This window comes from Terrapene carolina, unplaced genomic scaffold, assembly GCF_002925995.2.
Source record: "Terrapene carolina triunguis isolate 2854851 unplaced genomic scaffold, T_m_triunguis-2.0 Scaffold141, whole genome shotgun sequence".
NCBI lineage: Eukaryota > Metazoa > Chordata > Testudines > Emydidae > Terrapene > Terrapene triunguis.
In genome coordinates, this window is record NW_020664492.1 from 10,422,321 (window position 1) to 10,443,491 (window position 21,171).

The 21,171-nt window shown below is 38.6% G+C and overlaps 1 protein-coding gene across 2 annotated transcripts in view; it reads right to left on the bottom strand.

The window, feature by feature from the left end:
* Positions 1-21,171, bottom strand: part of LOC112121106 (serine/threonine-protein kinase DCLK1) — a 345,189-nt gene that overhangs the window by 9,192 nt on the left and 314,826 nt on the right. Inside the window, exons 11-16 of one of the 2 annotated variants that reach the window (XM_029911999.1) lie at positions 18,907-19,040; positions 18,219-18,296; positions 17,351-17,447; positions 14,228-14,308; positions 5,920-6,033; positions 858-931 (exon numbers count right to left, since the gene is read on the bottom strand). In XM_029911999.1, coding sequence (XP_029767859.1) covers positions 858-931; positions 5,920-6,033; positions 14,228-14,308; positions 17,351-17,447; positions 18,219-18,296; positions 18,907-19,040 — 578 coding nt within the window. The remainder of the gene's footprint in view (positions 1-857; positions 932-5,919; positions 6,034-14,227; positions 14,309-17,350; positions 17,448-18,218; positions 18,297-18,906; positions 19,041-21,171) is intronic. The other variant, XM_029911998.1, reaches the window with a different exon arrangement.

A 21,171-nucleotide genomic window follows, 5' to 3' on the forward strand; every position in this document is an offset into this window, starting at 1 on the left:
ACACTTGATGAAAATACCAGGGACACCTGACTGATTGAGGCGGTATGGGCCTGACATCAGCAATCAGCAGAATCCCTCTTTTCACCCATTCAGAAATTGCCACCCCAGCCAAGGTCCCATTTGATTGTACAGGTCAAGTCAACTAATAACAACCCTGACACAGTTACGCAATGTAGGAAAATATTAAAAACAGATTCATGCAATATTGTTAAAAAAATAAAAAACTACAAGGAGTTTTAAAAATAAAAAGAGAACAAAAATAAATGTGCACAGTTAGAAAACACAAGCTTACCAGCACATACAATGCATTATATTTCAGTAAACTTTGGAGAGTTTCTAAGTACTATGTTAGGTAAATGCATTGTTGAATCTAAGGTAAGGATTGTGTTTGATGGGTTCAAAATGACAGTATATAGTTCCACATCTCATACAGAAGAGAAAAAAAATATGCTGAGACCTTGTTGCTGTTCCAGGTGTTTAAAAACAGAAGTGCACAGGAAGCAGATGCCTTAACCAGCAATATGGGAGGGGGGGAGAGAGGGGCGGAGAGAGGAGGCGAATTGCTGCAGCATATCCAGTAGATTTTCTATATACACTGTCCTTTTAACTATAAGGAAAATTGAAACTGAGCATGTGCGATGAAGAGAAAGCTGGCAATGTCAGTGTGAATAATGGGTGAAAAAAAGGGAATGAAGGGGTGTGGCATCTCAATCAAGATTAAAATGAAACTGATAAAGCAGCATATGGACTGGATAACAAATCAAAAAGCATGTTTATCCACTGAAGGAACTGGTTAATGGAGACTGCCAGCACGTTGCCATGGAAACACTGACTGTTGGAGCTGCACCATCTCATACCTTATCCAATACATTCCTGGTTGTTGGTAGTAGTCCAAAGACCCTGATCTCTTGATGGTAAACCCGTGGTCCAGCTGAGCAGAGAGAAATGGGGCAACTCAGTGGATCGATATTATGCTAAAGAATTAAGACTCCAGACCAAGCTGTTCCTTATTTAGTGCATATTGACTTTTTTCAGTTTCACAAGGCACTTATCTAACATCCTGAATCTATGCACTGGAGACAAAAAGTAAGAAAAAGAATAAAAGAAAAAAAGAAACTAGCCCTATCTTGCTATATTAGAAGCCATTTTATTTAAACTGAAATGGAGTTTGCGAAATAAGTAACTTAATGCATTATGCATTCATTTAAAAGTCTAACAAATATCCTGTTATCTCCAAATATAGAAGTGCCCCTTTAAGTTGCACATAATGGTAATGAAAAAATATCTTTTGCAATTAAACAGAGGTTTAATAATTTTTTAAAAACACAGTGTTAGCCATCACAAGAAGCAGGCTACACAGACTATATGAGGCTTAAATTAGACTACTTCATAATTATGGCATGTGTAAAGATTAAAAGAATCCAGTTTGGATTTTGTTTGTTTGTTTTCTTTAAGTCTTAGCCTTGGAGAGAAGGACTTCTCAAGTTCATGAACAGCATTGCATTGTTTATCATTTCACCTTACATCTCAGGCTTAAAAAGATAATGGTAGAAAACTGTGATGTAAAATCTTCGCTAAATTGCACCAATTAAAGTCAAAATGGAAAATGAACTTAGTATTGTGTAAAAAAAATCTGGTAAAGTGTGTGCTTAAAAATATAACTTTAAGTTGTATATATTGTTCTAAATTGAGTTTATCATTAGCAGGGGAATGTGCATAGAAAAGAAAGAAAGTGTGCTATTTTCTCTAACCTTTTTACACTGCACTAACATGTATTTGGGATAGCCTTTAACAGAGGATTAGATACAATTTTAGGGGGTAAAACTTGAAAGAGAGACACTCTGCCCAGTTTAATCGGAAGAATTTGATAACTTTCACATTTTGCCCTACAAAAGGAAAGGCCATTGTGTGTTTCATTAAGACTATGGCATATTGGTGCAATACTCATGATAGTTATAAATTCTAAATTGAGAAAGGCCGGTTAACATGTCTCTAAGTACCAGTTATTTAAACTGTAGTTAGCATCTAACTGTAAATTTAACTTACATTTTCAATACAGACATAAAGAGAAATATTTAATAATTTATTCTGTTTTCTTAAATCAACGCATGTTTCGTCTTATTTAGAATTATTTAAAGGACACTTCCTGTTCAAAAGATGAGGACCTTGTACCTATACTTCATTTTTCATTGAGTTTCAGTAGATTGATCTACTATTGCCATCTGCTGGCAGCCTATTATACTGCATCTCAAGTACACAAAAGACAAGGTTTTTTAAAAATTGAAATAAAAAGTATTGCACTAAAATATTACAACTAACAGAATGCTGTTACAAGTGTTTTAGGAAGGGATTTATTCTCTGAATTTTGAAATGTTACATCTATCTAAGCAGAAGTCAAACAATATTTTAGTTACCATGAAGACTATAGGCTAAGAAAAACAGGTTATAAATAATAATTATAGAACAACAACAGATATGAAGTGACATTTTAAGTCATAGGTTCTTCCTCAAACAGAGCAAAACTAATAGACTAAAGCTGTTTTCTCTTCCCCACATCTTAAGAAAAGCCCACTGTTAAAATGTCACTTTTAATTTTATTTTATAATCACTAGAATGCATTTTAAATACCTCACTCCCTCCTTCCCCCCACCCCATGATAAAGCAGCACCAATTTGGTTTCCACAGATGACAGAGGCTGTCTGCGACAGGCAGAATGCTGCAGACAGAGGAATTGGTTACCATCTCTAGACACATTGGCAGACCATCAGCTGTCAGAACAGCTTTTTTCTTTCTTTATGCTACACGGTTCCCGTGAGCCTCAAGCTGGGATTTACTCCCGTAGCCAAGTCAGGGACCTCACACAACCTTAACATAATGTTATCATTAGTCTTTTCTTCTGTCTTAATAATGCCAAAAAAACAAGCACAAAAGTGACAACATACAAGCAAAGCTTTAACATTCCAGACATGAACACAAATTGAACTATGCTCAGTTAATAGAATGTATTGCAATATATCTTTGAATATTAAAGCATTTTTTAAAATTGATTTCTATTTCCTCTTGATTATTTCAGACAAAGAGTATCATTACAAACCCATAGGGTACTGACACAGAGTATTGTTTTTTTAAAAAAAATCTCTTTCAAAACATCTGTTTTTATTTGAGAAATAATTACCAGCTCTCTTCTTTAGTGGCTGGAGACATTATAACTAAGCAGTCAAGTCATTAATTTAAAATATTCAAAGGAAAGAGTGTGATGACATCCTTGGAGAATTCAACAAAAATTCTAGTGCTAAACTTTAAACAGATTATTTAATAAATGCTTGCTATTAAACATGCATTTTACATTTTTTAGTGAAATGTTAGATTTATATACAAGAAAAATGCAGTCATGGAACTTCAAAATTAAATATTTTGGTCATATCTGCTTTAGGGCCCTAATCCTGCAAATACTTATGCACATGATTAACTTCATGACAGTAGTAAAGTTTAAGAATATGAGTGAGTGTTTGTAGGATTGGAACCTGGATGAACAGATACTATTCTTACTGGGGATTATATAACCAAAGCAAATGTATGCCTCAGCAAAAGGGGTCAATACAATATATTTGGATATTACTGAAGAAATCAACAGCCTACTAAAAGTGTTTTATATAAATAAATAAAATACACCTACAGATGACTGACCTAACAACAAACAAACTAGGGGTGCAATTCCTCCCAGCCCAACTGACCTGCACAAATCCTTATTAATTTAAGCCCCACATTAAAGGTTTGATACATAGAGCCCTGTGTGGGACCCCCATACAGTGGTGAATTTTACCCTAAGGGCATATGTATAATAAAGAATATCACTATAAAGTTGAATTGAGAACTAAATACAGTATTTTAGCTATCCCTTTACATAATTTACAGTATACACATATATCGGCACCATAAAACAGATTTTTTTTTTAAAAGGGTTAAGATATACTTATTGTACATTTTTAGTGCTGAACAATATGTTCCAGCATTTGGGGAACATATGCTTTGTAAATTATAAATTTAGAACAGCTTTAGCTAATAAGCTTTATATCAATATTACCTGGCATTGTATAAGTAAAAAAGGAGATTCCTGAAAGTAAAATTTTAACGACAATCCCATGCCAAACTTGTATTACATTTGTTTTTAAATGCAGGCACATTGGTTAAAGGTTTTGCTTTGGGTTTTACTTATTCTGTTTATTAAGATGTGCGTTATGCATAGTATATAAAAAGTTTTTTGATATTTAAATCAGCACTTGCCAGCCTGCCTTAAAATTTACACATGCACTACAGATGTTTGTAGTCCCCCAATTTTAGGAAAGTTACTGAAAGAAGTTAGTTAATTAAGCCACTTTCTGGATTTTATAACAATATTTTTAAAATACTGCTAGTTTAGAGGCAGAACTCCAGAATTAACCACACCAAGGTGTGGTATCCACTCAGAAAGATGCTCTCATTAAATGTACTTATTTAAATTCTAACACATTATCAAATTCAGTGAGGTTTTTTTCCTTTTGTTTTATTTATTTCTACAGTGTTTGTCAATGGAAAGATTCACTTCACCAATGCCTTTTTCATTACTAAAATGTTCAAATTGCTGTAAACAATCCATTTCCAGACCAACTGGGACAAATAAAAATATTTTAAAAATTAAAAGAGGAAGGGGATAGGGGAAGCATCGTTTCTATCTTTTAAGCTTTGAAAGCCTTGCAAAGAGGAACTGAGCAGTACTTCTTATGGACAAGCGTGCTGGCAATCCATTTGAAAAGAACACAGTTTGAACTAAGCTGTTCAGAACATACCTGCATTTCATATGAGCAATGGGTACAGAGTATGTGATGTTTTACTTGTGGGAGAGTTACTGTGGTATTATTGCTTGAAAATGAAAATAAGAAAAGCTGACTGTATGTTAGCTGATGGCATAGAAAGTTGAAAATCTAAGAAAAGCATGAAGGACAATTTTGTTTCCGTGTTGAGGTAGTAAAAATTTAAAAAAAAAAAAAAAGTGAGAGGCACAGCTTGAAATGTTAAATACTTAGTAACTTCTGAGAAAGTATCCATTTTGCTGCACAAACAGTTCACACCTGTGAGCCAGATTGTGCCTGTTGAGCTGAGTTTATTTCATGCTGATTTAACTCACCATTGGAGGGGCCGAGCTGAGGAACATGAAAGTGGAAACAGTACGAGACAGTGTACATGTGCAGTCACACCATCTGCAATTTATGGAAGCTGGGAACAAACACTGCGTAATCTGATATGGGAATGGTTATGTTCAATGTGTCACTGATTTTTTGGTGACTTTATCTGGAGAATTAACATTACCATGAGTAATAAAAAAAAAAAAAAAAAAGCTTTAAAGCACAGGCAGATGTATTAAAAATAAGGAAAGGATGTGAATGTGGATAAAACAGATAGTTACTGTTCAATGGTACTAGCATAAATAATCTAATAAAATTCTGAATATTGTGTGTGTGTGTGTGTGTGTGTGTGAGTGAGAGAGAGACAGACACACGATCATCTTGGAGGAAAAATACAAATTTGTGTGAGGCATACTATACTGCATGTGCCTATAACACTTAGCTGGACTTGGTTGAGATGGTCTCACAAGCTCCATTACTTTCAGACAATATCTAGATTGTAACTATAGTATGCAGCACAACTAAATCTCTACCCGGTTTAATCTCTGCTTGAAAGGATGCAGCTAGCAATTGTGTGTAGTGTGGTATGCAACACTCGTGCATAACTGCATCTGAAATGGTTACACTAATTTCAACTACACGGGCAACACTTTACAGTAGTAGCGGAGCCCTTGCTGTCTTTTGGTGTCATCTTCTGAATATAGACTGTTTTGTGGGAACTTTTTAAAATGTTATAGTATGTATTTCAGATGCTTACTGTTATGACAGAAACTCCAGCTGCTGTGCTGTTGGGTTTAGGCCCTGTATTGAAATGCTTCTTTATCTTCCCAGCTACTGAAAGCTGATGCTCATTCTCTGGAAGGCCATCATCCTGCAAAAAAAAGAAACACAAGTTTATAGAGAAAATGCAAAATAAGGGAGAATGCTCTTTTTGCAGGATTGTGAGGTGATCCTGGAGGAACCTGCGGATGTAAAAAGTTTAATAAAAAAAAGTTTTTTCTTGAGATTCGTTTAATTCAATGTCATCTTCTCCATGAATCTACCTAAGGTATTTATAAGGAAACTTGTTATCATGGAACAGCCTCATTTCTCTTCTCAGCTTTAGCTAATAGCTCTCTTTCAAACTTTTATAAACGTTCGCATTTCTTAACTGCCAGTTTATGGTAATTTGTTAGGTCCATAAAATGTCACAATAAGTGAATCTCAGATTGATCCTTTGTTCTGTTAATACATTTCAATCAATTAAAAGTGAAGACAACAATACTAGTTAAAAGGTCATTAGCGTTAAAAAGAGAAGCCCAGTTTCTCTGATATGCAGCAAGGAAATTGTTCTTGTGAGAGAATAAGTGTGCTCCAAAGTCCTCCCAAAAGCCTTGTGGAGCTCCATTTTCAGAGATGTGAGATTTGGTTGAATAAAATTTTATGCTTTAACCAAGGGAAAATGTGCTCAAACAACATGCAGGCTGTCACGGAGTCTGGTCTATGCCCCAGCCTGCAATCAGTCTCTCTGGAGTGACCCCTTAGTGGGCAGGCCTCAAGGACACACATAGTTCCAACAGGGGCAGGCCTGTGGCCTCCAAGACTGGGCCTTCGGCACCAACAATCCCTGTCTGTCTCCATGGCTCTCTGCAGTGAATCCAGCCAAGCCAGAGTCCTGCGGGAGGCTGATATTGTGCCCCTCAGGACGCAATGCTCTCAGGGCGTACTTACAATGACACAGGAAGCCTTTTCAAAGCAAGTCACCTGGCACACGTAATCTTATAGTGCTTAGGTTAGCACAGAGAGGCAGAAATTACGCTATAGTACATGCCAAGCCAGTACCATGATGAGCCAGCCAAGCTGAAATAAACTCCATCTCTGGCTCCCGCCCCCATCCATCTTTTGTCTCCCCAGGTCTGGGCTCCTGAGTCCCTCTAAAAAGGGCTGCCCTTCTTCCCGTCACCTGACACCTTGTTCTCCAACTCAGTTCACAAGTCCTGCCTGCTGGGGTGTCGCGCTGTTGGGTGTTGATGTTTCAGAGGTATCTCTTGCTAGATGCTAAGTTGATTTGGGTTCCGTTTGAGACAGTTATTTAATGAGCCAGCCCCCAGACAGCCAGGTGACACCCATACCTCCTGCACTCTTTTAGCAGGGGTCAAACTTTTTTTTTACAATGCAAAGTAGAGAGGGAAACTGAGGCACACATAGGATTAATAAAAATATTCCAGAAAATTCTCACTCCATCTAATCAGGGATGCATTTTTAAGGTTCACAGGGTTTGATCCAAGCATGACCAGTGGTATTCACTAAATACTAACCTGGGAGGAGACTCCTTATAAAGTCTAGAAGGAGATTCCCCTGGCTAGTTCCAATGACTCCTGACCCAGCTATGGGATAATCCCATCAAATGGATAGATGCCTGATTGATGGCTTCTGTTACAATCACTGATTGTGATATTATCACATTTAGCCTATGGCTAAATGAAGCCACAATCCACAGAAAGCTCCAGCCTTCCCTCAGGGAGGTCAAGACCTCAATGGGGGCCTACAGTTCTTCCCTTGCACTACACAATATCTTCCTATGCAGCTGTGGGGGACACAGGGGTAAAGAAACGTGGGCTCCAGCCAGGAAAAACAGATAATATTTGAGTCAGTTGTGGCCTTGTCTTCACTAAAAAAGTATGTTCTTAACTTGAGTTAAAATCCTAGTGATAGGGTGACCAGACAGCAAATGTGAAAAATCGGGACGGGGGTGGGGGGTAATAGGAGCCTATATAAGAAAAAGACCCAAAAATCGGGACTGTCCCTATAAAATCGGGACATCTGGTCACCCTACAGTGAAGACAAGGAAGCTTGTTTTCACAAAAGTTAGCAGTTCAAGTTAAAGACCAAATTAAGAACACGCCTTTTTTAAGGTAGTGAAGACCAGTCCTTTGTAACTGACCCAAAGGGTGGGGCCAGATAGACCATTTTAAGAGCAATGCCAAGAACAGTTACCTTGGCAAAGTCTGCCCACCATCAGATTATGCAGTGTAGCAGAGAACAGTAACCTTGGATCATATCAAATGACTGGCCTGCAGAACTACTGCTTTGCATTAGAGCCCTGCGCAGGACTATTTTTTAATCCCGCTCACGCTATTATGGCAGTGGGTCCTGCAGGACCCGCGGGGTCCCTATCCCGCTGCAGGGCTCTACACTAGTCCCATTCAGAGCTCTACTTTGCATCTCTAGTTATCAACAATTGAATCAGAGACTTAAACTAAGCATTTTAGCACCAAAAGTACAACACATGGAAGTAACAGATCAAGATGAGAACATAAAATGAGTGTGAACATTCATTTTTCTGTCTTTGTAACAATTCTGAGAGCACTTAGTACGTTACACAGTTGCTGCAGTAAATCATGGGCTTTGTAAGCATATGGGAAGAAGGTTAGTTTGAGTTTGTAGATTGTGGCACTGATTTTCAAAAAATTCCTCACTCACCTTTTAACAAAATGCACTAGCAGGCAGAATATAGTCAAATGCAGAGCTTTAAAAAATATAGTAGTTGGTTATTGTCTAGTAGAAGGGAGGACTGGCTCAGTGGTATATGACCCCTAAAATAACCTGTATTCCTCTGACCTGACCTTTCCCAGAAGAAAACCAGTCTATAAAACGAACTCTTTCCTCTTCTTCATAGGAAAAAACCCCCCAAAACGTACATCTCATTTTTCAAAGGTCTGAGGCACAAGAATCACCAAGTCCTGATGACTAGTGTAATACTTTCTATCGGGGAAACTTACAGCCATAGCTCCAGAGATGATATTCCAGATCCACATAACATAGGATACATTTTTTGAGCCACAATGTGCTCAAGCTGTGGCAAAGTTATAAAATATTAATTAATCTGCCATTGCAACACTTTCTAACTATTTTTGCTGCTATCTGATGTTTACTTTACAAATATACTGGTATTTAGGCTCCAAACTGGAATCACTTCATCCAACATTAAAAAAGATACACATCTAGGGTGAAACATGGCAGCTGTTTAATATCAAACAGCAATGCTACACTACATTTTATGGCAGGAAGTGAAGAAGAATATCATACCCACAAGAAACTGCAGGAGGAATTGGACGTAGGCTAAATGCTCCAAATAGGAATTTGGTCAAGACACTGTAAACGTTAACCTCCCAAAGACAGTCTTCACTAACGAGTGTTCCAGTCTATGCATTAACCATTAGATATACACACTGCTTCTCACAAGTGGTCTGGACCTTGGTAGTGCATCTCACCTATAGTACTAGGGACAAAACTGTCAAGAGTGACTGGTGATTTTGGATTATTCACCTCGAAACACCTTAAAGGAGCCTGAGTTTCATAAAACGCTGAGCACCCATTCTCTCAAAAATAGGCTCCTTTATAGTGTCTCAAAAGTTGGACACTCAGAAACTGAAGCACCTAAAATCACTTGTCACTCTTGAAGACCTCGATTCAGGTTTTACAACATACTACTTCAGTGTGCAATTGTTTACTGTCATCCCTGTCTAATTTGAATGTTCCAGCAAACACGGTTAGTTGCTGCTCAGACAGAGAACCTGCTTTGTTTTGTTTTAAAATAAGGAAAAAGAGCCAGACAGAGGCTGCTGGTGACATTCCTGTATATAATAATTATCATGAACGCTGCTTATATATTTGCATTGAGCTACACAACAGGACATGTAAAGACCCAAAGAAAAAGAAATTGTGCTAAAAATCTTAAGCAAAGCTCAGGACTGCTGGACTCCTACTGCCCTGACGCACTCAGATCCATTTCACAAGATGATCACAAGAGGTTTCCTTTCCAGCGCTAATTGTGCCATAGGAAGAGGTCATTATATAAATAACAGAAGAAAATTAGACCAAATAAAAGCCCTGGAAAAGCCTGTTGACTCTGTTTCCTTTACGGTTTCCAATGAGATATGGGCAGCGCCCTATGGTGTGACCAAAAATATTGCAGCTGCCAAATAAGAAATGTCTTTTTAAATTAACCTCCTTATGAACGCTCAGTTTATTATTATTATTTACTGATGGTTACTTATTTATTTCACATACAGGCAGCCAGGGCCAATGTATCTAGGGAAATGTTTTAAAGCTACATGTTTCCTAATCCTTTTTAGGCTGGCGTGTACAAAAAATAATCCACTTTTGGGTAATCATTATAACAGGGAAGGGTTTACAAAATGTAATCCATCCTTTTCACCATTAAAACTTATTGAATTACAGTAAGTTAAACATTTTTATTACTCAGAAGTCAAGAATTGTACCATAACTTGCCATTGGTGAGCTTTGGATTATATAATATTTCCAGTGTTTAAAATGCTAGCTCCCAAGCCTCTAGCCTCTTTTATAATTCCTTAGTTTTGCAATGAATATGAGCAGGCATAGGAAACAGTAAGAGTCCCAGTAGGGGAAGTATAAAACAGTGGATTTGTTTCTAGCTCTAAGAGTTCTGTATATGAGAGACAAATCCAAATAAACTAAATTGAGGGGGCAGAGAACTGCTGTTAAATTGCATTCAGAATCCAGGATCTCCATCTGTCTCAATGGCAACTAGCCAAAGTCTTTTCAGGTTTTGTTTATTAAATTGAAAACAGCTGGGATATTATTGACATAGGAACAGTTTTACTGGTCTGATTCTGACCATTACAAGTTTTGTTGTTTCTAAGAGAGTCCAGCTATTTTCGTTGTTAAAATTTAAACTGAAATGAAGGTTGGCTCCTATTGAAACTGTCATACTAAATTCCAGCGATGTCATCAACTTACAAAGTAATCATTTAGTAAACAGTCATAAAAAGCTGCACTTGGAAGTGCAATAGTTATTTACACCCGACAAATACTTTTTACATAGAATAACTAGGCAGAATGTCAAAATGAAATTTCAAAGAGAAAAAAATATTTCATGAAAATTATCATGAAAAATTATTTCTATTTTCCAGCCAGCAGTATTACCCACAATTTTAGTGCTATTTCACTAGTCTCAAAACTATAAATAAGTCCAAAATATTATATAGCATTTGGTACTAAGGAGAGGTATTTAAACAGATTTATTAGAAAAGTGAAGTGTTATTCCACATATTTACTTTCCTTCTAGAAAGAAGCAGAATATTTTATGAAGATCAGCTAAAATAAACATTTTCACTTGTAGATCTCCAGTGTCGTTATAAATACAAGTAAGCATTATTATCCCAATTTTAAAGATGAAGAAACTGAGGTAGAGAGAAAGTGTGGTTCAAGGTGATGACAGAGCTAGGAATGGAAAATGCGTCCCCTGACTCCCAGTACAATGTTCTCTCTATTGGTTCACACTGCCTCTGTAGAAAAACAAGTTTTCCCTTCTGAATTCTCTCTCTCTCTCTCTCTCTCTCAGGCTAGGTCTACACTACCCGCCTGAATCGGTGGGTAGAAATCGACCTCTCGGGGATCGATTTATCGCGTCCCGTCAGGACGCGACAATCGATCCCCGAATCGACGCTCTTACTCCACCAGCGAAGGTGGGAGTAAGCGCCGTCGACAGGAAGCCGCAGAGGTCGATTTTGCCACCGTCCCTACAGCGGGGTAAGTCGGCTGCGATACGTCGAATTCAGCTACGCTATTCGTGTAGCTGAATTTGTGTATCTTAAATCGACCCCCCCCTGTAGTGAAGACGTAGCCTCACACATATACTTCAGGCCCCAGTTCAGGAAAGCATCCCCATTCTGGACAGCACCTAACCATTATTTCTGGACAGCACCTAACCATTTCACTTTAGGCATAAGTCTCATTTAGTTCAGTGGACCTTAAATTTGTGCCTCAAATTCAGCACATACTTATGTGTTAGCCAAACTAGGGGTGGACTCAGGCATGTGCTGAGGAACTTTCCTGAAGTGAACTCCAGAAAACTTATCTAGCAAATACTTACATTAGTCCAAGAAAAAGGTATTTCTAGCCTGATTAGCTCTGAATGATGGCTAATATATAGCTGAAGAAGATTTACTGACCTCTGAATGTGGAATGCTATAAAGGAATGATTAGGGAGACAAAAATCCCCATAGAACTGGGATAGAATACTTCGTCTAGTACAAACAGGAGTGCTATATGTTTTCACGGTCATATGCTTACAGAATATTAACAATAGCATGACTTTCAACACTAAAGCACTGATCCCCAAACTGTTTCACAGTCCTGGAGGGTGGGGGGAGGATACAAATAGGGGTAAGGAGGCCGAGACTGGGGCCACAGCTGGGAGCAGGGCCGGGACCAAGGTCAGGGCTGTGGCCAGGGGCCAAAGCTGGGGGCAGAGCCAGAACCGGGACTGGGTGCAGAGCCGCGCCCGGGCTGTGGATGGAGGCCAGGGGCTGGGGCCAGAGCAGAGCTGGAAGCGGAGTGGGGCTGGATGGCACTCCCTCCCCACCCCATGAGGGGGCTGATCCAGGCCTCACTGCGCCCCTCCGAACGTTCCTCCGTGCCCCCTAGGTGGGCACGACCCACAGTTTGAGGAGCTTTGCACTAATGGAAGTAATACCTCTGCCACTTCATGCAGCTTGCTGAAACTGTTTACTAAAATGCATCAGAGTGCAATTTAACTAAAAGGAGGGAAAAAAAGCTTTCAGGTTCCAGATCCTCCAATGGTGTAAAATCAACGGAGCTCCATTAAATTCAGTGGAGCTATGCCAATTTACACCATTGAAGAAGCTGGCCATGAGGCAGCAATTCTGCTTAGTAAGTCCCACTTTCTATCTCTACCTTATCCCTCGTCCCACAGTTCCCTCTCACTCCAGAGATAAATACTTATTTCAGTTCCGAACAAAAATTATTTAAAATTGGGATATAAACATTGTGTGATAAGAATATATCCTTCAAGAAGGAAACAAAATACCACCAGCAACAACAAAATCTTCTGCCTTAAAGTGACCACAAAAATGCTAAATTGTCATTATATATTGCACTCGATGTCTATAAGCTTTACGTGACAAAGGGGCTGTGCAGTTCAGAAGTATTTACAATTAAAAACTGCTTCTATCTGAACAGCAGAATGGAGGATAGAACTACTTGAGGATGTACTTTGTAGCTACTTTACACACCATTTTCAATTAAGGAATATAGTAAACTATTTGGACACCTTTTAATTTTTTTATGTTATTTAATTAGTCTGTATATTTGAATTACAAATATTCCTTTTTGGAACTACACTCCCTTTAAGTGTCTGAGAGAGACCTTTTTGGATACTAGGGGAAAGTGCTGCACCACACAAATGTGCTAGGGAGGAATTCCACGCTGGTACTTGCAATATGCAAATTCAGATATTTTTTCTTGTACTCATTTTGCTTTCATATATTTTCATTTTTAAACTGGAATCTGGATTCCCCCCCCCCCGTTTTCTTTACATTTTTATCCAAATATTTTGAAACATATTAAATAGCCGTAAATAATTAATATTAAACAGCGTCCCTGTCCCAACATTAAAGCATAGACAGGCCCAGGCCTTCTTAATCTATATCAGATTGATCCATATGCCACCTCTTTATTAATCAATTTTATGGCAGGTTCAGAACAAATGAGCATTGATCTAAAGATAAAAATGAAAATTTCACACTAATCTAGATTAAACTGATATGACTGCACATACACATGTTTATAGATCAAATTTGGAAGTTAATATTTGATTGTAAAGATTTTGAACTTAATGCTGAATCATCCAGCTTTAAAACACGGACTATATTTCAAGACCCCTTAATTGTGATTGCAAGACTTGTGAGCCCACCTGATTTACGTGCACAAAATGTGTCACTGCACCTGCACATTGACCTTTGGGAAATGGACAAAGTTTGCAGGTGCAATTAAGGAGGTGTGTTGAAAATGTGGCCCACGATATTGGGGGAAGGGAGTGCAGAGCACTGTGCACAAAAATATGTAATTGTGTACTAGCAAAGCACTTTCACTTCCAGTGAAACCACACAGTACGTTGGTCATTGCCTGTGTCTGTTTTAGAAAATGTTGGCTCCAAAGAGGCATTTAAAGTATTTGATGGCAAAGAGTTAAAAAATTACAAGACTAAAACAAGAATCTGCAGTCCTGAAATTACTTACATTCACCCAGGGATGTTCGAGAACTTGCAAGGCTGAGAATCGCTGATCTACATCTACCTGAAGCATCATGGTGATAAGTTCCTGTGAAATGGAAGATCAGATCCCATTTAGAGCACATTTTATGAAGAAAAACAAAAGATTTAATTCAGTAAAGTGATCTTCAATTGATTGTAATAAAGCACAGTGTTCAATGAGTGGGAGAATTATACAGGATGGAAATATACTAAGGTTATTTAAAAAAAACTATCAATTGCTGAACTGTACGTTGAACTTCTAAATCAATAGCTAAATAATGCATTGAAAAGCTAGAAGACCATAAGTGCTGAGTTAATTTTGTAGTCAGCAGTTTGTAGAGGAAAGAACTTCTCACATAATGTACAAAACAGATGGGAGCACGAAATCAGGTTAGTTGCCCATTTAGAAAATAGCCAATTTTCTCTAAAGATGATGCAGACTACTCTAGAATTTGGCTCTCTCTAGCTCCCAATATCAATAGGAAAGTGGATATTTTCAAAAAAATATTTCTAACTCTTAAAACCTTTGTTTTAATGTTTCAAATTCTTCTTTACTATTTTCCCCTCAGTTTCCTACCAGCATTTAATGCATTACTTCTCCCATCAGTGAGTGCATTCAATCTATAGAAAAGATAACAGTAATGGGATGCTAATATAAAGGGAAATCAGAAATGATAGACATCAATTATTTTCAATAATAAATGGGAGCAGAATAGAAACTAATGATGTTATGCATCAAAATGGAAAATTTTAGAACAAACTAACTAGACAGAGTGGTTAGGTAATGGAACGAGCTTGCCAAAGGAGCTGTGGAATTGTCATTAGAGATATTGAAGACTAGAGCTGATTCTTAACAGATGAGTGATGTCTTACGCATGATGAAATCAAGCTTGCCACAATACAAAGGGAGAGATTAGAAGACTCCTACTAACACTTAATACTTTCTTTCAGCTCCAAGTACTGTATCCTGTATGTTAATTTCACTAGTTTGGAAACTAAAATCCCACCCTCTACCGCTCCCATATTATTTCCAAAAACATAGTACAAAACAGTGGTATAGAAGAATCAAGAGTCAGCGTTTAATATGTCATTTTCAATCCTCACACCCCAGATGAAAACACTGACATTATTTATGATAAATTAGTGCTCATACTGAGAGCATATATTCATTTTATGATTATGTGTTGGTGTTCCCAAGCTTAAGGTAAGAAAAGGAAAGTATTAGGGTGAAATCTATTGGTTATACACATGCCAACCCAAATGAACTGCAAATATGAAACTCCAATCAACTCCAATCTTACTGTAACTCAGAATGCCTAGGAACTCTGTAATTTCACCTCTTACTCTAGTGCACCAATGAGACTGCTCCAGAGAATTTGAACTCTTGGGCCAAATTCAACCCTGTTGTGCAAGTGTGTTTAATTGTGTTAGGGACTAATCCTGAAAGGTACTGTGCACCCACAGCTCTCTCACCTCCTCTCAGAATCAAGCTCTTCCTTATTACAGTAAAAGCTGTTTTATCTGGCATGTTGGGGGAATGGCGGGTGCCGGTAAGTGAAAAATGCTGGTTAACTAAGAGGGAGGGAGTTTGGGTGCAGTAGGGTGCGGGGCTGGAGATTGGGGCATGGCAAGGGTGCGGGGCGCGGGCTCTGGGAGGGAGTTTGGGTGCGGGAGGGGCTCAAGGCAGGGGGTTGGGGCGCAGGAGGGGGCTTGGGGTGCCAGATTGGGGGGGGGGGCTCCCCACAAGCGGCAACCTGTCTTGGCTGCCCGTAGGCAGAAGCACGGTAGGCGGCTCTGCGTGCTGCCTCTGCCCCACCCTGAGCGCTGGATCCGCAGTTCCCAGCCAGGACAGATCGCCACTTGCGGGAGCTGCCTGAGGTGAGTGCCCCGCAGATCTGGCACCCCGCACCTCCTCCCACACCCCAACCCACTTCTCCGAGCTGCCTTCCACACTCAAACTCCCTCCCAGAGCCCGTGCACTGCACCCCCTCCCGCACCCCAACCCCCTGCCAGCCCCGCACCGACTGGACTATAAACCGGACTTTCAATGAAGATCAAAAATGCCGGTTTATAGAGCTTTCCGGTTGGTGAAGTGCTGGATAAAACAGCTTTTACTGTACTTGAAAGTTGCTTTAAAAAAAGAGGACTAAAAAAATGAACGGCTTGTAATGGATTGATAGAACAAGTCAAAGTCTCATACACTGGCAACATTCAGGAGTTACAAGCAATGTTGAGCCTGGTTCTTTGACAGAAAGAGATATCAGGACAATCCTTTCATGTCATTAATCATGGGACATGTTTTCCTCAGATTATTATTATTTAGTATTTATAATACAATTACACCTGGAGGTGCCAATTGGAATCCAGCTGCCATTGTGCTAGTCGCTGTACAAACCCATAGAAAGCACAGTCACTGCCCCAAGGATGTGCCTATTTATGATCCAAGTTACTGGAAGTTTTAACTGTTCAATAGGTGTTGACAGGATGCTTAAAACTAGAGTTGGGCAAAATTTTTCAGACAAATAGTTTAGTCTCTGAAAAATGCAGTGTCAGGTTCATCACAACTATCTGAATTCAGATTGATTTTGGCAAACAGCTTCACCCCTCCCACCTAAAAGGGAAAAACGTTGAACAAGTTTTTAAATGTTTTATTTCAACATATTGTTTCAAAATGACATTTCATTTCAAAATTTAGCTAGATTTAATTACTAAAGAGTAAAAAACACCTGATAACAAAATGAAATGTTTCTTTTGACCCAAAAACATTTCTGTTTTGGGTCGACCCGAAACAAAATTATTTTTTCTGATTTTTTTTGATTTAGCCACTCAACTGAAAAATCATTTATTCATTTGGCTTCATTTTTTCATTCACTGCATAAGAGACAAATACTAACAAAGTGCTGCCCAGGTCAGCTTACAGTCTAAGACACAGACAATAATCAGATAATAATGTTGTAGATGACACATATGTACTTCAGGGGAGTCTAGACCTAAAGCTTCTCAAATATAGGGACACAAAAGAACAGTAGTTTTACACTCTCTTTGCACACACAACATATATACAGGGCACCTTTGATAAAACAGAAGAGAACCAACTTTGTAAATCTACCTTTGCAGAATCAGAAACATTATCCCAGTATGGAGATGGGAAATCCACCTGGCCCATCAAAATCTGATCAAAAAGCACTTCCTGGTCATCTCCACATCTGTAAAGCAAACAAACACACAACAAAACATAAGATTTATTTACAGATGTCATTTTTATAAACTTTTAAAAAGCAAGTAAAATGCTTTTAACTGTAGTTCACTAAGTTTGCCTTTTGGAACCAGTTCCTCTCCCCATGCCACATGGTCACAATTGTGGACTGTGAGGGCACTTGAGATGGAGCACAAGTGAGAAGGGTGAAAAAAGAGTCTACTTGTAGGGCGACCTCTGTTAGCTCCCTCCACCTTTGGGATACACTTCCCTCTTTGTTTCTGAGCTTGCCTATCTTTAATGCAAGGCCTAGCCCTTCTTCTTTGCTTTAATGGAGAGGGGAGATTTGTGAGGGGAGGCTGTAAGTTTGCTTACAGGTGTAAATCTCTGTTGGAAGGCTTACATTTTACTGCTTTTACATTTTACTGCTTCCCGCTTACTGTGTTGGGGAGTAACTGGGGGAATCTGCTGATTTCATCATATATTTTAAATGGTTGCCAAGGGCACCTAAAGCCTGGAATGGGTGCATTTGTTTTGCAAGGCAGATTACATCAAAATAAATAGAATGAGAAGAGACTGGGGTTTTTACAGTAACACAATGGAGATTTATGAAGTTTGTATAAATTAACAGGTAGAGCATGGAAAAAAATAACCCAACATTGCAAGCAAAGATTCCCTCTCTCCCGCCCCCAGCAGACCGCTTAGTGCAGGACAGGCACATGGACCATTCACAGCATAGAGGTGCATTGTTAAGAGCTGGATAAAAGATCATAGCCCATACCCACGGAATGGAGGAAAGCCACACAGCAAGATGTAAGTAATCACACCAGCTGCCCAGATGTCCACCTTCAGGCCATATCTAAAAGTGTTAGAAGTATTATAATTAGCGATACCAAGCCTGTATGAACTACAGTACACAACTGAAAGACAACGATGTCAGTGCACAAATTCTTATGAAATGGTCTGAGCTGAATTTTATCTATACTGTACACCAATTTCTGCTTTCAAATCCAAGGCAGATGTTTACAATTTAAAGCTACATTGGATTAGAATGTCTGAACACAGATGATAAAGTGTACTGGTTTCTTGGATGAGAGTAGGACTCGTTTGACCTCTCCTGACAGGAAGCCTGCACAGGTGCCATGGGTCACTCACCCCAGTGGGGGTTTGCTCTACACAATAGACCCTAAGGAAAAGGACAGTAGAGGACAAAGGAAAAGCACAGAAAACAACAGTTAGCAGTCACTGAGGGCAGTTTTTGTTACTTTTACCCCAGGGTTAAAAGGAACGGTTAGTTACTGCCTCACTGCTAATTTGAGGACTTTCTACTTTGAAGTTACAAGCTGCCGTGGTAACCCCTAATAAAAGGTAGAAAAAAAAGCCTAAATTAAACGAGTTATAACTGATATATTGGCGAGAACATATTCCACCTTGCACACTTAAATGAACCTTTACTGCAAATAGTTTACCCAGCTTCTGCAATGATTTCTGGAGCTACATATGTAGGGGTCCCACAGACTGTGTAAAGAGGTCCATCCACTATTGTTGCCAGCCCAAAGTCTCCCAGCTTCAGAGACTTGCTTCCATCTTGGTGTTCATAAACCTAAACCAGAAATAAAATCCAAAGGATCAGCAAGGTTCTATGTAAATGGACTCATGAACAATTTGCTAACTTCCTGACCTACTCCTTTCAGTTGAGTATGCTTTCAGATTCTCTCCTTCACTTCCCAAAATACAGATGAGCGCACATTTAAAAAAAAAAATCACAGTAATTAGGAGGGTTTGATTCATATATGGTCTCTCTTCTAAAAAAATAAACATACCCAGTGTAAATGGCTAAGTATGCTGGATCCCCCTTTAGTGGCTGATCATCAAAGAGCACAAAATCTTTCTCTTGTTAAAAGCTAAAGTATAGTAGCGTAGTAGAGGCCTGTGCTTTTGATGTTGAAGTTCCTGGGTTAAATTCCCACTGAATCTGACAACCGTGGTAGCTTATTAAAATTCATACACAAAAGAGAGGTTTGTACAGGGATTTGAACTTCTGAGCTAAAGGAGTAACTCCATTAGTTGACAGCAGTAGTAGGCTTTTATTCTCCCAATGGACGAGCCACTAGAGAGGTCACAACACACTCAGCTATCATGTTACTTCACTAAGCACTTATGCTCACTTTTGAGAGCTCACAAAACACTAAAGGTGGAATTTTCAAAAGTGCTCAGTGTTAGCGCAACTCTTCTTCCATTGAAGTCAATGGTATAACTCTCACTGACTTCAATGGAAGCAGAGTTAGGCCAATACTGAGTGCTCTTGAAAATCCTTCCCTAAATTATGATCTCTTCAGCAGTGAAAAGCTACTTGCAATTTTTTTGTTTTCTTTTTAATCAGTGCAAGAGGAGACTTTATATTCTAGAAGCAGTCAGTACATAAAGATAGCAGCCACAATAGGAAAATTCCAATTTCCATTGCTTCCCCAGTGCCTAAACACTGACAAATATTCAAATATCAAAACAAATAGTCAAAATAAAATAATTAAATTTATCAAAATAAAATGTTAACCAGCGAATCATCCCTTAAGGCAGTAGTTGATCGGGGCTCTCTCTTCCAGTTTTTAATGTTGATTTATGGTGAAATTTAGTGCAGTTTAATCTAACAACATTTTAAAAAATGTGTTCAGTCTACAAGCGTAATCTCATGTGCTGCACCACCACCTTGAACAGCCACTGCCACAACAAAAGCCTCACTGAATTACAAATTCCTGCAAAAGAAACTTCTGAGATTTCCTTAAGAAATGGGCAGTGAGCTCAACAGGGACTCTTTATCTGCTCACTTAGTGCAAAAGTTTTTCCTAGAAGACCCATTCCTCATCAACTGAAACAGTTTGCTAGGGATCCATCAAAAACAACTGTAACTAGCCATCCTATGAAGAGAATTTTTTCTTCATTTGCTGTACAACCTTGCATAGAAAGATTAAGAAACCTTCTCGACACTCTTCTGTATTGTAGGGCTATACAACATATTATATCAGGTCTTCTATATTATGAGGGGAGATTCAGCATTCACAGAAATCCTCTGTTCCTCTGATTGTTTTTAATAAGTGCATGAAACTGGATCTTGTTATGTGAGAGGACCAACAATCTGAAATGGATTCACACTTCTCTGTTATTAAGCCAGCAAAAAATGGGCATAAAGACCATTAAAAATGTAATTTCAGCTTTATTAAAAACACCGATTGTTAAATACATCTGGTTCCTGAAATGAAGTGTTTGCTGAAATGGGAGCAATAAATCTAATTTCAACCACAGTTTTAATTAAAGACTAGCAACTAGAAACTTTAAATAGACACTTGGTGGAAAATGTAAAGAAGTGATTTAGAGATCAGTGGCTGAAGCCACTGTAACTAGTATTCATCCTTAATGCAATGGCCTTTTAAAGTGGAAAATGCCTTCACCTAGTTTGGTTAATCTAGTGCATGTTTACAGATTAATTTCACTAGTCACACTGGTGATGTGAATGAACCATATAATCAGAGCAATTAATTACAGAAAAGACCTCTTAAGTCATTGAATCCATTCCTCTGCCAATGCGGAATTGTGCAGTATGGTAGATTTTCTAGGGTTTTGTCAGTCCGTTTCCAGGAATGAGGCTTCTACTACTTCCTTGAGAGACTATTTCAGTTGATTTTCTAGTAACGCTAGAACAGAATAGTTTTCCCTCACCCTGTTATAACTCTATTTAG